A 16,840-nucleotide genomic window follows, 5' to 3' on the forward strand; every position below is an offset into this window, starting at 1 on the left:
CCAGCACTGCTTGTGAGCAGCTCGGTAAGACATGCTTTAGGCTGGATTTGTATTTGTATTTGAATCATAGTTTTTCTCTTCTCCAGTAGAGAAAAAAAATAGAAAAACTAAGAAAATACCTTTATGCTATTTTTTTATTTGATATACTTTATACTGAGTCTTAAGACCCCCAAAAGCAAAGGCTGCCATTTATCCAAAATTACATCACAGTGCCCCTGGCATTTTTGTGGTGTGGACCAATTAACATTAGTAGCTCAATTAAAATCACTAAATGCATTTTAAAGAATGACATAAGGTTGATTTTAATCGAGACTTCCAAAAATGAAGTAGAATGTTAATCAACTGCCCCACCCACTATTTATATGGCCCACAGCACTCAGTGTCAGAGCTCCTACATCATCCTCTGACTTCATTTTCCCCAGGGTTTATTAAATCGTTAATAACAACTGAAGTCCACCCCAAGTTTTACCTGTTGGCAGAAATCTGGGGTCGTGACACCACTAGTGTAGCATTCCCATAAATGCAGCAGATTTAGGTTCAAATAGTTTTAATGTACAGCAGGTGGCATTTTTGTACTTAAAGAGTAAAACCACACCTGAGTGTTCATGCTTTCTAGGATTTTGCCAACAAAAGGAAAACAGAAAATAAGACAGTTTACTTTTTGAAAGCCAGAAGAAATGGTGCAGCTGTTTTCAAGATTGCTATTTTCAAGCTGTCATATGAGCATGGAATAGAAGCCATTCCTGCTTACCACTTATATTTTAGTACAAATATCTTTCATTTGTTTGTTTCTACATATTTCCCCTTCAACACATTTTTTTAATCAGAATTTTTCCTAATAGGCTGGAGGAGTGTCCTATCTTAGTGTGAGACCAGTTCAGGAGAGAGGGAGGAATGGTGACTAAGTACTGGGCAACTCAACCCTCTCAGCATGTAAAAATTATGTGTTCAAATGTTCAGTCACACAGAGCTGCCTGTTTGTAGCTTAACTACTATGAGTGCATGTGGAATTTATGCTAAATTATTTAAAAGTAATACTTTGTTTAATTTATTTTGTGTTTCTTTGTCTCAAACACCTATTTTGCCCTGCCACCAAAAATACTTTACTATCCCTAAAAACATTAGAAAATGTGGATCTCAGAATTGACAGAGGTTAGATGAAAGGTACTTTTCCTTTTTAGAATGGTCTGTAGAGTTTATTTTTGGCTGAAAGATAAAATACCAAAAGAAGGGATGGTAACAAAACCCCACTTCCTCTTACAGTGACTTGACTCACCACAGAATAAATACTTTGCAGGTGTTTCTCACTCTGGAGCCAGGTAGACTGCGCTCACACATTATTTTTGGGTTGTTCTTTTTAACCACCAATGTTATTTGGAAGGAGTTATCCCATTTGAAGTTGTGATCTGTTAGCAGTGAATATCATTTCATCTCCTATTTCTCTGGGCTTTGCTCATCAGAAATAGATCAGAAACTTTTCATGCAATTGGCAGGTGATAGATGTTGCTCCTGTTTCATCACAGTGTTAAATTTAACAGTTTCTGGGTGGTGACACTTTCTCTGGCAGCTGTGGTGCCATCTACTGCACAGCTTGGTAGAGGCAGGACAAGAGAACTGATCCCTCCACTGCTGCCTTCACTTCTTCCTTCCCATCTTAACATTTAAAAGTGGTTCCTCATTTGCTTTTCTAGTAATTTTCCTTCTTACACACGTGAAAAAATATATATAAATACATATTAGAGTATATATTTATGCATATTTATCTATAAATGTATATATGCGTATTTCTATAATTTTTTTAAACATATGCCGTTGATATCTGGAATTTAATTTTGAAAAGATTTTAAAAAGGGAAAATAATTAAAGAAAGAGAAAAATAATCTGCTAGTTTATTTCTTGATTGTAGTTAATTTACTTATCATGTTCTGGATACAAATTTATCTGGTTAGAGATATTTATATTTACATATATATGTGTGCAGTATTAAGTTGGAAGCATGGAAATTTTTGTTATTGTTACTTGTTTTTGTTAACTCAGATATAAACAATAAGTATTTTAGCTGGGTTTTTTAATGATTGCTGTTTGATGCTGTGAAGAAGTAAGTAGTTAAATTGGCTTCTCATAAGTTGGTCTATTTAGTTTTGTTTGCAATCTGTTGCTGGGGGCACAGTGTAATTTTGGCAGTCTGTATAAAAAAAATCTGTTGATTTTGATGTAGAGTTGTTGGAAAGAGCTACAGAGATTTTACATAAATATTTCCGGAATGATCTCAAGATACCTAAAGGCCAAAGACTTAAGATGAAAGCTCTGAAAATTTCAGTTTATTATTTCCCTTTTCTTTGGCTTTCCTCTGTTAATTGAAGCACCTTGTACTCATATCATCATAGCCTGAGGTTTTCCTTGAATAAATCAATGCATGAATTTTTTAATTACCTACTCAGGCTGGACTTGGATTGCTCACTCATACGAGTACCAAAGAAGAAAGGTTCAGTGGCAGTAGCTAATGGAGCAACATTTTAAAAGATACATCATCTAATTTGCTAACAAGTCCAAGCATCACCACCTTTGAAATGCTGTTGGCTGTGAGCTGGATTGAGCACAGCTTCCAATACTGCTGACTGCTGTGCACTAAACATGATGTTATCAACAGCGAGCTTTGAAAATTTTTCCCTAGAAAGGACAAGCCTTGTGATATTTATCTCCTAAGTAACTTCTAAAACTCTCAGAGAGACTTCTAATGAGGAATCAATTATGATGACATAGTTATGAGCTGAAAATACAACTTGGCATATGGTAGCTGCAAAGGTAAGAGCAGTTAAAGTTTGTGTTATTTGGGTTTTTTTTTGCCACGGAGCTGCTGGAGCAGGAGCCCTGATCTCTGCACACAAAAGCACTGCAGAACCAGAGGGTGCCAAGGGCTGCTCCTCTGGCCTGCACCAGGATTCCCAGCAGTGCTGCATTTTTTTTTCTGCAATCACCATGAATTTAAACATTCTGAAGTGACAGGCAGGATTTTTTGCAGGAAAAGCTGAGCATCTAAAGGTGAAATGCACCAAAATACTCAGTGTGTGGGGTTTCTTCCCAAATTCACCGTCTACGGCTGCCTGTGTCACCCATGGTGCAGCGCTGCCCTCTGGCCGGGGACGCCACACGAATAACAACAATCCCAGTTCAGCCATAACCCTTACAAAATTTAGCATTCTTTTCTTAAATTTCAGCTTCTCTGGAAGCCAGTGATTCATGACTCTTAGAATTGGGGTTTATTGTTTGTTCAGAGTACAAGACTTTAACAGCGTATTGAGAAAGATTTGACAACATATCGCAAGACTGTCGTAAACCTTCGGAATGCTGAAGGCAAATGCTAAAAAGTAGCACTAACTCTTTAGTTCAGCTTCGGTAGAAGTTGAGTTCCACTTTGGGGAAGGATGTGGATATTTCAACAGCGGGAGCTGCACTGGAGTTCCATCTCCCTCAGCTTCCCGCCATTCAGGAACAGACATTTGAGATTCCGGGAAGAGGAAAATGGCTGGATGAGGAAGATGGCGGCTGGATGGATCAGCTGTTTGGCCACTTCCAAGCCAGCCTGGCTGGGTTTATTCCAGAAACCGGCGTGCTGTGGAGTTTGTGGTCAGACGTCAGCTCCATGGACGGGCCTGAGGGCAGCGTCCAGCGCCGGCCATGGCCCAGCGGGGTGGGCGGGGCCACCGCCTGTCAGTCAGAAAAGGGCGGGAAAAGCCCTCAGGAATCCAAGCCAGCCCGAGCCACCTTGGCCAGCCAGGAGAGCAGGGAAAGGCCTTGGCAGGTCTGGAAGGGTGGGGAAAACCATTGGTAGGTTAGGAAGAGTGGGAAAATCTCTCAGCTGGCCAGTCAGGGTCGGAAAAGCCCTCAGTTGGTCAGTCAGGATCGGAAAAGCCCTCAGTTGGGCAGGAAGGGTGGGAAAAGCCTCAGCTGGTCAATCAGAGTAGGAAAAGCCTTCAGCTGGTCAATCAGGGTAGGAGAAACCCTCAGTCAGTCAGAAAGGCCAAAACCAGCCCTTGGTTATTCTCGAATGGCAGGAAAAGTCCTTGGTCAATGCAGAAGAGTGGGAGAATCCCTTGGTTGGTCGGGAAGAGAAGGAAAAGGCCTTGGTTGGTCTGGAAGGGTGGGAGAAGCTCTAAGTTGGTCAGGAAAAGCCCTCAGTCAGACCGGTTGGGTGGAAAAAGCCCTCAGGTGGTCAGGAGAGGGTGTGCCAGCTCCTGCTCTTTATAAAGGGAGGGAGAAGCCCTAAGCTGGTCAGTCAAGGGGTGGGAAAACCTTGACTTTGGTTTCTACAGCAAATTTCTGCCTTTTCTCTATGATCTGTGGTTTGAGCTCAGGTCATGTGTTCTACATCCAGCAAGCAGAAAGGCCATTTGTGTGATTTCCTTTTTGTGATTTCTGTGATAACCTCTTTTTGTCTCTTTTTAACAGGGCTTCTTCCCCATCCAGAGAAGCTGGACTGACCTGCACCAGCTTTAATGGAGGAGCATGGTCTGTGTCCCACTGAAACTCCAGCTGGGAACAAGGCCAGCTTCAGGGAAACAAGTCTGTCTGGTCAGGAGAGCCAGGTCCCCAGGTAAAAACTGCAAAAAATAGCACCTCCACTCTCTTTCTGTGGTAATGCTTAAGTAGGTAGGACACTATTGCACCAATGCTCATGCTGAATCAGAAACATAATCCAATACAAAAACAAATGGGGTCTTGGATTGCAAACAGCATCTTCATTCCCTCAGACCTCTCCAAAAAGCCTGTGGCTACAGAAATACAGAAAACTGTGACAAAATGAGCATACTGAATTATGCCAACAAAAAACCCTTGTCAATTTTTAAAGAGTCTTTCTGCACACAGTACATCAGCTTCAGCAGCTAGAACAGTCTGGGAGTATCATGAAGGTATTTTAAAAATAAAAGGATAATATTAACATTATTATTTAGAGGTTTCTTGGTCTCTGGCTCATGACTTCAGCGATACACAGGCCTAAGTTTTGGAGTGTGTTAGTTTCTTTTGGAGTGTGTTAGTTTCTTACACTGCAGATTTTCATTTGTAACTGTTTCTTTTGTGTATCTTTTTGGCTTGCTAAAGGTGCCATAACATTAATATTTTGTGCTGTTTATGTTGAAGATCTGTTCTCCTTCTATACAGAAACAAGTGTCCACTCTGCTGCAATCTGTTAGAAATGATCAGGCAAACCCTGTGAGCTGTGCAGCACCTTCCCTTTCTCTGCTCAGATGTCATTGTTAACTAAACCACAGTGAATTTTAAGTAGGCATACTTGGCCAGTGTCACATACTTGCTTATTAAAATTCAGATAATCTCTGCAAAAAGAGACAGAATAGCAGCAGGGGGTACACGGAAACTTCCTGTCCTCTTCCTCCTATTTTGCATTTTACATATTACATTTCCAATTTCTGTTGGCTAGCAAAAGGGAACCTTGGGATTGGAACATAAACCTGGACTTGCAAATTCTGCAGCAAACTCTGAAATACATCTGGAATATTAAGATAGTTACAGTGGACAGAATGAAGTGGATAAGTAAAATGTTTATGAGTATCAAAGTAATGACAGGATTTGGAATTCCTACCTATCTGTTCTTTCACTCATCTGCCCATACAGATTTTTGTTGCCTTCAACAATAATTTTTGTTCTTCTGGAAATTTAAATTGCTCTGCTCTAAAAAATTATAATCTAGTTTCATCAATGTGGAGGGAGCATGAAAGCTGAGCTATAAAATGGAAGAAACACATTCAGCTGATAGAAGGAGCTTTAATGACAGCTCATTATTGTTTGAGGAGACTCTGCTTAATTTTAAAAATCATTCATGCTGATTTGAGATAATTCATTTTGTGTGGCATGCACTGGTATTGACTCATCTTTTCTCTGTATATTACTTAATGACAGAATTGATAAAGCTGATAAAACTTTGAGCTAAAATAAGTTCCATGAGTTCTTTAATTCCTACCTAGACTCAGGATAGTGCAGAGTACACTTGTAATTTTAAGGGCAGCTGAAACGCTGGAGTCAGATTGCTTATGAAAATAAAAAGCATCTGTCATAACACTCAAACCAGCCTGGAGTTTTACTGTAAGGGATCTGCTGCAAGGCTGCTTTGTCTTTTTAGGTGAAAGATACAGATTTGATTCTTTCCATGGTGTGTCTGTTGAGACTGAGCCTTCATGTAATTAAAATCCTTAGCAGTTAGTCCAGGGCAGCAGATCAAAAGGTTAATGTGCAATGGTACAACAGGAAGTATTTGTAGTCCTGAACACTTTTTAAATTTATAGCATTTAAAAACAACTTTGCCAAAATCATGGCCAAAGCCAATATTACCTCATTTATAGTAAAACATTAATCATTAGTCACAAACCAGCCAGTTGGTCTAGAAGTTCAGTTGGTGAAAAATTTGATGGTTACAGGATTGAACAGAAATATACTTTACATTGTGTCCTCTATTCATGCATTTGCAAGGGAAAGGCAAAGGTATTAGGGAAACTGAGCAAAACACAATTAAAAAATGAAAGTGTTTCTCCACATTTCTGAACCTTAAGTATGCTGTAAGCAGTTTTGGCTTACATGATTTTTGAAAGGGTGGGGAAATTTGATAAAACTAAAAGTAGAACTAGATTTTATCATATGATCTGTGTTGTTAATTTTCTTTGTTTCAGTTCTGAGGTTCTTGAAGCAATAGAAAATGTTATCCAAGGTGTACTTCAAAGCCTGGCCCAAAGAAAAGCACCTGTTCTCACAGTGGCTAACAGAACAGACTGGAGGAACATAGAGTAAGTAGTAAATATTTAAAAGTCCTGCCTTCTATTAATACAAATGCCATGAATATGAATTTATGTAACTTCCAAAAAAGTTAATCATACATAATCATTCTATAAGCATTAGAATCAAGAAATAATTGCAAAAAGTAATGGACAAATAAAAAGTAATGCTTAGTAACCACTCTGAACAGGCATCATCATGTATTAAGTAATAGCAGACCACAGCACAAAGGGAAATGTAAAACTACTGTAATAGGGGTTGGAAAGGAAAGGGAGGTCCTATAAACAATCCTTGTCTGGAAGCAGTAGAAACCAGAAATGATAGATTGTGTTGGAGTGAAAAAACCTGGTTTAGGCTGGAAGAAATTACTGGCAATTCTGTTCTTCAAACGCTTTGAGTGCTCCCTACTTTCTTTTCCTCTGCTTTTCCTCATGGTATCATATTTCTCAAAATGATAGAGATAAACACATCCTTTTATTCTTCAGAGAAGATGCATCTCACCTCTCCCAGCTGTGTGTCTTACCAGTGTGCTAAGTTCACTACCAGCAAAATAAAGTGAACCAAGTTTCCAGAATATTATCTAAATTTCAGATTTTCTGCCAGCTGACCTAGACAGGATCAGAGAAAATAAACCTGTCCTCCTTTATAGCACATTCTGTCATTTCTAGAAGTTGCTTGTGCAACAGTGTTTTTCCAAGGAGTTCATTTAAACTGAAAATCATCAAACCTGAGAAAAGAGCTGATTTCTACAATACATTAGCAAAAGAATAAAGACACAAATCTGTCTCTGGCCTTGTAAGAGCTTTGGACATCAGTGGGTTAAAGGATATTCAGCTTGATAAGATTGCAGAGGTGCTTGTTGTACATGGACACATTACAGACACTTAAGGTTGAGGAAGCACAGCAAACTTTCCAGGCGTAACACTCTGGTGGAATACTCATTTAATGAGAACAATAAACTTCTGCCAATCAAAAAACCTGAGAGGCCTGAAGGTAATCAGTTAACTGAAAAGCTTGTAGGTTCCAGGGAATTTAATGGTTTGTGTCTTGATAGTTTGACAAAAATGTTTCACTCAGATGTCTGTAAAATTAAAATACTCTTACAAAGTTTTGCAATTTTTGGCAGTCTTTGGGGAAATGGCATTCCATGCTAGAAAAACAAATGTGAGCTGTTAGTTACCATCTGAACACATATGGGGGAAAATGTTCAAATTAAAACGAGTTAAGATCACAGTATGTTAAAAATAAGAGTCATCAATCACATCAAAAAGAGCAGAACTATTATTTCTGGTGGAGAAGTGTAATCTCAGATATTTTACAGAAAACTACCCAGCTGGAATAAGCACAGTCCTGGGAAGAATGGGAATGATCCAGGTTTAACCTAAGAGTAATTCAGGGTAAACTTGAATACAGTTTTCCTCCTGTTCAGTTACAATGTCGGGAACAGGCAAGAGAAAAGCACAAATAACTTTAAAATGTTGCAACACAAAGGCAATAAAGTTACTTTAAAGCTGTCAGGCAGATGCTACACGGGCTGTCCCTGTGGGCTTGTGCAGCGTGTGCGCTCTGCCACCCAAAGGACACACGGAGCAAAACCTTGCACAAAAGGATTTGGAAACATGATGTGGTTAGGGGATAAAATTATAGCCATTAAACCACCAGCACTTTTTAAATCGACATGCAAAATCCTGAAATGAAAAAGAATGCTTTAAAGGCAGGATCATAGAGCACTGAATTACTTTAAAGTAAAATAATGGAGTGTCCTTAAGAAAATAACTGATTTTTCAGTGAAATGTGCACCTTCAGATGTGAAATGGTGAAGCATGAAATACTGGAGCTCCTTTAGGCTAAACCCCCTTTTTGTTTCCAACACCTAGAATACAATTAAATTATCCTGATAATAATCCAAGGGCATAATCTAGATAGTATTATTGTATTCTGAAATAGTAACAGATTTTCATACAGTCTACATCAGGAACCCACTTGTGTCAGATGATTTTTATTTTAATAATGATTCATTTCTTCCTTTGTTTTCATACTAAGTAATGACTGATGCTGATATAGTAACATTTCTAAACATGCATAAAATTATTTCCTTCTATTTCTGTCTGGAAACTTATCTGCTTTATACTTGAATTCAGTCTTGAAGCATCTTCCTGAGAAACTCTTTGCTGCCTTTTTCCTTTGGCCACCCCAAGCCCACCCAAGCTGATGGTTTCTGTGCTGAGTCTGAAAATAGCACTGCTCTGTTTGATGGTAGGAAAGGGGTTTCTGAGTCTGAGTTACCTTGCAGAGAATAATTCACCTGTACTCAGGGAGTTTGCAGTTTATTGTGTTTGTTTGCATTACGTCAGATTTAAAGATTCTGTAGGTCTACAGATGATACCAGGTTGTACTACAAAACAAATAAGAAGTGACTGCCCTCAATCAGCAAGAAGATTTGGTAAGTTAAAAAAAAAGTCCCAAGTGGAGTTTCTGGGCTTTTCTTTTTTTTTTTCCCCTTAGTTCCCAACTTCCTAAAACACATCCAAAAATTAAAATATTATGCACTACAGTTTGGAAGTGTGTGGCTGATATAAGCTGATACTATCATCAGCCTTTCAGCTTTTCTTTTTTCTTCTCCTCTATTAAATTATAGTGAGTGACAGTGAAATTAATACAATTTTCTTAGAGTTTCTCCCCTCCCTTAATGGATATCAACTAAAGTCTTATTCAATGAGTATTAATGTAAAAACATCACCCTTCTTCAAAAAGCTGGCTAGAAAGGAATCTTGGAATACAGACAATAAGCTCATTTCTTTTTCTAACTCAGTCATTTCATTTCTTGGCCTGGACATTAGTGCATACATTCCCTCACTTAACCCCCTCATATTTTTTCTCATTATGCTAGAAATTAATGAGTCTATTGAATAGTACAATCTCTCTGTATTTTCACAGTACATTTCAAACTTTTTTTTTATGGGACACAAATATGATCTTATATAAAGACCAATTATTGTATACACATTTCTGAAAATAGAATATTTCGTAAAATGTATTTTTTTCAGCTTTGATGCTCAAAATATTATCAATGATCTATAAGATGGTCCAGAGCAACACTTATGCCACTAAAAGGTAACAGAGTCAATTTCTGCAATTTCAAATAAAGCTGTGTTTTAAGTATGTTTTTGTGAAAATCAGCCTGTAGGATACAAACCTGCAGGATTCCTGTACACAGAATGCTTTAGGTTTATCTGTTTAACCCTGTTATTTATAAAATTCTATGAGCCTGCAGCTATTTCATGTTTATAATTACAAATACAATATTTTGTCTTGATAGAGATATATATTATTCAGATACTCTACTGTTTGGAAGCCAGAGTGTTGTGGACCAAATAATCAATGACATTTCTTGCATGCTTAAGATACCTCGGAGAAGTCTACATGTAGTAAGTGGCTTCTTGTCAATATTTTTGTCATCATTTCCAAATCTTATTACTGCAAGGGGAAACATCACAAAAGGTTGCCAGCTAGAATTAAATAGTTAAAATAAAAAGTCTTATTGGTGCTAATGAAATCTAGTTATAGTTTATTGTGGCATTCAAAAGGTTTTTTTCTTCACAGAAAATTCATAGAGTCTGCTTTTCCAAAGGGTTTGGGACCAACTGCCAGCTAAAATCACAGGAGCTTTTGTTATGATTTAGAGAAGGCAGTGCTTAAACTTCAGAGTGCAAGACATCTGTTTAGTTTCTACTCACATGAATTGATAATTTGGGGGTTAAATGAAAACTTAAAGTACATCAGAAATGTAACTACCTGTCAAATTGACTCATATCTTGCAAGCCTTCCTTCATACCTAAAATTATTTCTTGTAAGTCCTTATGTCCATGAGGACAGAACATTGCTTAGTGTTTAAAAGGCTGATGGCAGTGAATCACTGCTCTGTACCAGTGGGAATTATTTTCAGAGATTTCTTGCTTTGTCTGTACAATATAGTAACTTCCCATTTACTCTGTACAACTTTTATTTTTCCCAGCTGTCTACAACTAAAGGTTTTGTTGCTGGTAATTTAAGTTACACTGAGGAAGATGGTACAAAAGTGAATTGTACCTGCAGTGCAACAGTATGTATTATAAACCACAACTACAACCCACAGCATCTGCCTGTACAAGATAACCTGCACTCCTTGTAGCTCAGGTTACAGTGTACATTTATTACACAAACCTCTGCTTGGGACAAATTGAGGCATTACAACCTGAGTGAATAAAGCAGATGAAAATATTGCTTAACTGTACTGTAATTCTGGAGCTTAGACTCTGTATTGTAATTCTGAGCTAGACTGACCAGGAATAAATATTTGGATATGGTTTTTAGCACTACCTTCTGCCATGGGATCCTTGCAGAGGAAGGTGTATATATTACATATCTTAGATTTTATATTACAGTGTTCTGTCAAATGAGTGCTCTTGAAGCAAAGAATCCTGGGCATTCTGAACATAGAGCATTTCTGTCACAGCAGATTGAATTCTGGCAGAGAGAGAAAACAATAAAAATTGGTTTAATGGGAGGAGATTCAACTGGCCTAGTCCTGAAAGATTTTCTACAACAGTGCAGAGAATGAAAGCAGAAATAAAACTCAGATTTGCTGATTATTGTCACAATTTTCTCAAAAATGTGTTCATTGTAAGCCTTAGTTGGTCATTTCAAAACTGAAGGGTAACCTTAGCTGCCCATTACACTTGTTTGTAAGCATTAACTCCCCTGTTACTGCTCTCCATATTTTTATTTGCTGAGTTGTTCCACCCTGGCACTGGGGGTGATTTACAGTCAGGAGTTAAAACAGACCACACACTTCCATATATACATTCTCTTTGACCAAGTTCTTCCCCCAGTTCCTGTTTTCTCATCCATATGCTTGCCAGATTCAGCAAATCCTAACTGAAGATGTAAAGTAAACATCACCATGTCTTCAAATTTTTGCTCAAAAACACTCATAAAATCAGTTTAGAGGCCAGTAAAAGAATGAATTTAATGGTCTTACAAAAAAAGAATGTTTAAGTGTTTTAAGCCTGTATTAAATTTGCAATCTTCACACCAAGCAGACTTTTTTTCCTGGTTAAGACAGATAAATATTAATCAGGGTATTATTACCTCCATCATGCCCATAGGATGAACAATTTTCTGCAACAGTGGCACAAATACTTTTGAAAAGCATCTTGTTATGACAGGAGGACTCATAGACCACTACACAATAGTGACAATATAAATGGTTGAATACACTTGTAAAGAGGTGAAAATGGTAGAAATGATCTTATATAGATCACATAGAGGAGGAATGGTGGTTTCATGATGAAATTGTGTCCTTCATTACCTAATGTTGTTATTTTAAAATATATCATTTTCTCTATTTAAAATGATTAATCTCATTTTTGTTGTTTTAGGCAGTCACTGTGCCATCTAATGTTCAAGGAATTAAAAGTATCCTTTGAGCAAGAACTCTAATCATAGACGGAAAAAAAGAAAGTAAAAACAAGAAATATTCCAAGTTAAACAGCGTTCTGGTAATTTTTGCTTTCCTTGTTGGCTCTGGAATTGAGTCATGATCACTGCTCTTGGCTCCAGAACAGGTATTTTAGAGCTGCTAGTTTTAATTGATTGGTGTGACGGATCATTTTACACGCAGCTGGCCTTAACACAAAAGATTTAACCTCACATGCCAAATTTATATTAATTGTAGAAAAAGATGCAACTTTCCAGAGACTCCTGGATGATGATTTCTTCAGTAAGGTGTCCCCATGTATCATGATCACGGTATGCACCTTGTATTTCATATCCTCCAGCTACACCTAATTTAAGGAATACTTTACCATTGTAGAGCTGCTCTAACTTGGGCAAAAAGCCATAATAAAATTAATATGAAACATATTTAACAATAATATTTAAAATTTAATTATCCTCATAGAAATATGAAATACATGCCCTAAAGGCTTATTTCCTCCAAACATCTCCTTAGAGCTTGGTAGCTTATCAGCTTCCTGTGCTGCTGCAAAGTTGCTGCTCAGTCTCAGAAAGGCTCAGCTGTTCAGTGACCTTTTGTCCTTCAGGACCTGAGGTTTTGTAAACCCAAATGAAACAGAATTGGTTGATTTTGGACTGTACTGAAAGAGCTATGGAGCCAGGGGAATGAACAGGAATGTGTAAACGAAATATGCATACAATGAGGAAAAAACATTTCACCATTCCTAAGAGAGATAAGCATTTCTACTATGCTATGCCACAAATGGTCCAGCTTCAGTCAGTCATAGCAAGAACTTGTTTTGTAGTGCTCCATTAGTGCCATAAACATTAGTTTAAGATAAAAAAGTGGCCTTCTTACACCAGCCTTTGCAGACAGCAGGCTACATCTATGTATGAACCCCCAGACCTCATAAATTAACTCCTTGAACAGAGGAATGTCTGATGCTCCTGCAGTGCCCATAATCCAGAACACCTGCCCAGCTGCTCCCAGCCTGGCCCTCCCTCTGCACAAAGCCAAAGTACGAGCATAGAACTTTCCCTGCACAACAGCTGCTGGAGAAATGTTTCTGCCAGCATTTTGTTTGTTTGCTTGCTTTTAAATGGCAAATATAAACACATATGTAACCAGATGTTGTTTCAGTTAATATAAAACTGTCTGCTTTTCTTTTATTTCTTTAGGGAAGAGGCATACCAGATCTTAATACACGACTTTTGGTCAGGAAGCTGTGGGATTCTTTTCAAATTCCTATTTTCACCCTTATGGATGCAGATCCACATGGTAAATGTGTAGAGGCTCAAAGGCATAAAAAGAAAAAAAAATTTGTTTAGGATGTCCTTTCTCACTCTTATGGGAAGGTTCTGAGAGCTCAGAAATCCAACACAATCAGAAGGTGATGTATCTACACTGATCCCACCTGAAATTAGGGAGATACTGCAAAGTGAGAAACAGCTGCTCAAATAAATAGTATTAAGAGATTTGAATTACACAGAATAAAGAAAGACACTTTTAATAAGAGATGTTGGACAATGTGTAAAAGAGCTGATTATCCTTGGGTTTGAATTGACTGCACACAGATAATGTGAAACATTTAACTACATGAAAGTCACATGCGAGATTCTGATTGTTTTGACATAATCTAAAAATATATGTAAACCATAAAAAGCTCACTAATCATAAAGCCATAACTGTTGTGCCATGAAACTTATTTTTAAATAGTCTCCTTAAACATGCCCATTGTGCAGACAAACAGACACTTGACTTTTGCTATTCTGCAACCCAGGTGTAGAAATAATGTGTGTCTACAAATACGGATCTGTGGTGAGTATATTTTTTTCCTCTTCAAATACCTTGTTTTATTGCCCAGCCTGGAAGCTGGAATGCATGAAATGCTACAGCCTTTGTCAGAATGGGTGCTGCCTTTTACCATTTTGATTCAACACAAAGAGGTGATTTTTAGGCCTTGTGTGTCTGCAGAAACAGCTTCTTCCTGCAACAAAAAGAAACTGGATAGTAATGCCAGGTGTTTCATTTAACCATATTTCAGTTTTTCTCTGCTGCACAGGCAGATTTCAGACAACCCAAACAGAAAATGGTTCACCATTTAGATTTGTTTCTGCCTTAGAAGAGGAATGAAGGCTGGAGGGACCTTGGGAGCAGGAGAACTTAATTGTGAGATGGGTGATTCTCCACAAAATAATGTTATATTGGTAAAGATTTTATTCTGGACTGAGAATTTGCTTAGGGATACTTGTGTTAGTGTGGAACATTATGGAAAAAGTAAAGAGGAACAAGCATTATGTTACATGGCTACAGAAAAGGCATGGACACACTACATGGAAGGCAGGCAGGTATGGGTGAGGCAGAGGGCAGGATGGGTGAACTGTTCAGGAGAGAAATGGAAAAAGAACATCAAGTTAAACCACAGATCCCTGAATGTTACAGCTGACCTTTCTCATTCCAGTCAATGTCCTTTGAGGCCCATCACCTCACTGTTCCCTCTGTCAAGTGGCTTGGTCTCCTTCCATCTGATCTTGAGAGGTGAGTTATTTCCTCAGAAGAAAAAGAAGTATCCTTCTCCTTCACAGACAGGAAATGCAATTTTACTACACAAAAATCCATTTAAACCCATTACTCTTTCCATGCATTTTTTTTTGGCTTTATATAAGGAAATAAGAGGAACAAATATGTTTTTAAGTGTGTGAGAAAATGTAAGAATTTTATTTTCTTTCCAGATTAAACATATGCAAAGATGCCTTGATTCCATTTACAAAGCAAGATGAAAATAAATTAGCAAGTATTCAGAAGAGACCTTACATTGCTTGTCAGCCACTGTGGAAAAAAGAGGTTTGTATAAACCTACTGTTTTCTATTTCTTCCTCCCCACAGGACAGATCCTGTCTCTGACAAGCTCCTAGGACAGCAGAACCAGCCAGGTTTTGTAGCCCTAAAAGAAGACAAGGTTGAGGAAGCCTGGAATGTCTCTCTGAACCACTTTGCAGCTCTGCATGCACAGTGGATGGAATTTTCTTACTTAACTTTCTACAAAAACCTGGAATGTCTCTCTGAACCACTTTGCACATACAATGAGTGGATGGAATTTTCTTACTTAACTTTCTACACACATTAATTTTTCCTCTTTTTTTTTCCTCTTTTAGCTGGAAATTATGGCAGCATCTAAACTGAAGGCTGAAATTCAAGTTTTAACTTCTGTCTCGTCAGATTACCTGTCCAGAGTCTATTTACCAAACAAACTGCAGTTTGGTGGATGGCTGTGAATGCTGCTCTGCAAATCAAATGTTTTCCTACATATTGATTTAATTTGACTGCCCTTAAGAAAAAAAGAAGTGCAGAGACAAAGGAGTATCTGTCAGTTTCTTGTTCAGTTTCTTTATCTCTGTACCTAGAGTATAATCTTCTCTCTTCCTTTGTTCAAACCATAAGAGTAATTATGATTTTTGCAGACTACTGCTACTTCCATTCTGTGGTTTCTGCTGTGAAAAAGTGCCATATGCAAGAGTACACATAGAAGAGATAATGAAATATGCTCTTTCTGGCCAGAAAAATGTGAAGTTCAAAAATGTATCCAGGAATGGTTTTGCCTTCTGTCTTAAAGCACTGCATGATGCTGTACCAAGCTTTTTGTAGTTGAAGGGAGTGAAAGACTCGCTTAAGAATTTATTATATGTGCCTCTTTTTGGAAATTATTTTAGGTTTTGTGTTTACTGTAAAATCGGACTTAAAAGCCAGAAATAATTCCTGATTACTGCATATCTCAACAGCTATAAAACTTCAGCAATCAAATTAGTATTTGTTTTCAATGAACAAATAAATAGATGTTACTGATTAAGAATTTAATAAACAATGCTGTTAATAATGCACATCATAACAGAATCCATTGCTCATTTTATTTATTTTGATGTCTGTAAAGCAGTAAAGAGAAGCAGAAAACTGTGGTGATTAAACTGTACATTAATTTTTATGTGACGGAGTCAGACTGACTGCATAGAAAATGCCTCCAAAATTGGTCTCCACAGCCAGCAGCATGGATCTTACAGACGATATTTTCAGTAGATTTATTTATTTGGGGTTTTTTTACGGCTGTCCCACCAGCATTAAACTTGAATGAAAGGTCCTTTTTATCCACAGTGCGGTGGCAGAGTCCCAGCAGGCACTGCAACCCCAGGGAATGACAGAGAATGTCCTTACAGGGCTGGTGCAGCGGCCGCTGTACCTCAGGGTGGGGTCAGGTCTCCTGCGGCTCGGGAACATCCCCAAAAACCCCAAAGTTCTGCAAAAAATGAAAGGGATTCACCTTCCGCTGGGGCGGGGCCCACGCAGGGCGCAGCCGCGGCCCCGCCCGAGTCCCAGCAGGCACTGCAACCCCAGGGAATGACAGAGAATGTCCTTACAGGGCTGGTGCAGCGGCCGCTGTACCTCAGGGTGGGGGTCAGGTCACCTGCAGCTCGGGGACATCCCCAAAAACCCCAAAGTTCTGCAAAAAATGAAAGGGATTCACCTTCCGCTGGGGCGGGGCCCACGCAGGGCGCAGCCGCGGCCCCG

General features: G+C 38.4%; 1 protein-coding gene across 1 annotated transcript; it reads left to right on the plus strand.

Moving 5' to 3' along the window:
• Nucleotides 1–4,496: 4,496 nt before the first annotated feature.
• Nucleotides 4,497–15,555, plus strand: SPO11 (SPO11 initiator of meiotic double stranded breaks). Its single transcript, XM_039719370.1, has 13 exons — nucleotides 4,497–4,594; nucleotides 6,681–6,794; nucleotides 9,138–9,226; nucleotides 9,831–9,897; nucleotides 10,103–10,211; nucleotides 10,799–10,885; nucleotides 12,204–12,240; nucleotides 12,464–12,573; nucleotides 13,459–13,558; nucleotides 14,061–14,098; nucleotides 14,742–14,818; nucleotides 15,013–15,124; nucleotides 15,436–15,555. Exons 1-13 carry the CDS (start codon nucleotides 4,497–4,499, stop codon nucleotides 15,553–15,555), a joined length of 1,158 nt encoding a protein of 385 aa, XP_039575304.1.
• The last annotated feature ends 1,285 nt before the right edge of the window (nucleotides 15,556–16,840 follow it).

The sequence above is a fragment of the Passer montanus genome, unplaced genomic scaffold (genome assembly GCF_014805655.1).
Source record: "Passer montanus isolate IOZ18808 unplaced genomic scaffold, ASM1480565v1 scaffold41, whole genome shotgun sequence".
Taxonomy (NCBI): domain Eukaryota; kingdom Metazoa; phylum Chordata; class Aves; order Passeriformes; family Passeridae; genus Passer; species Passer montanus.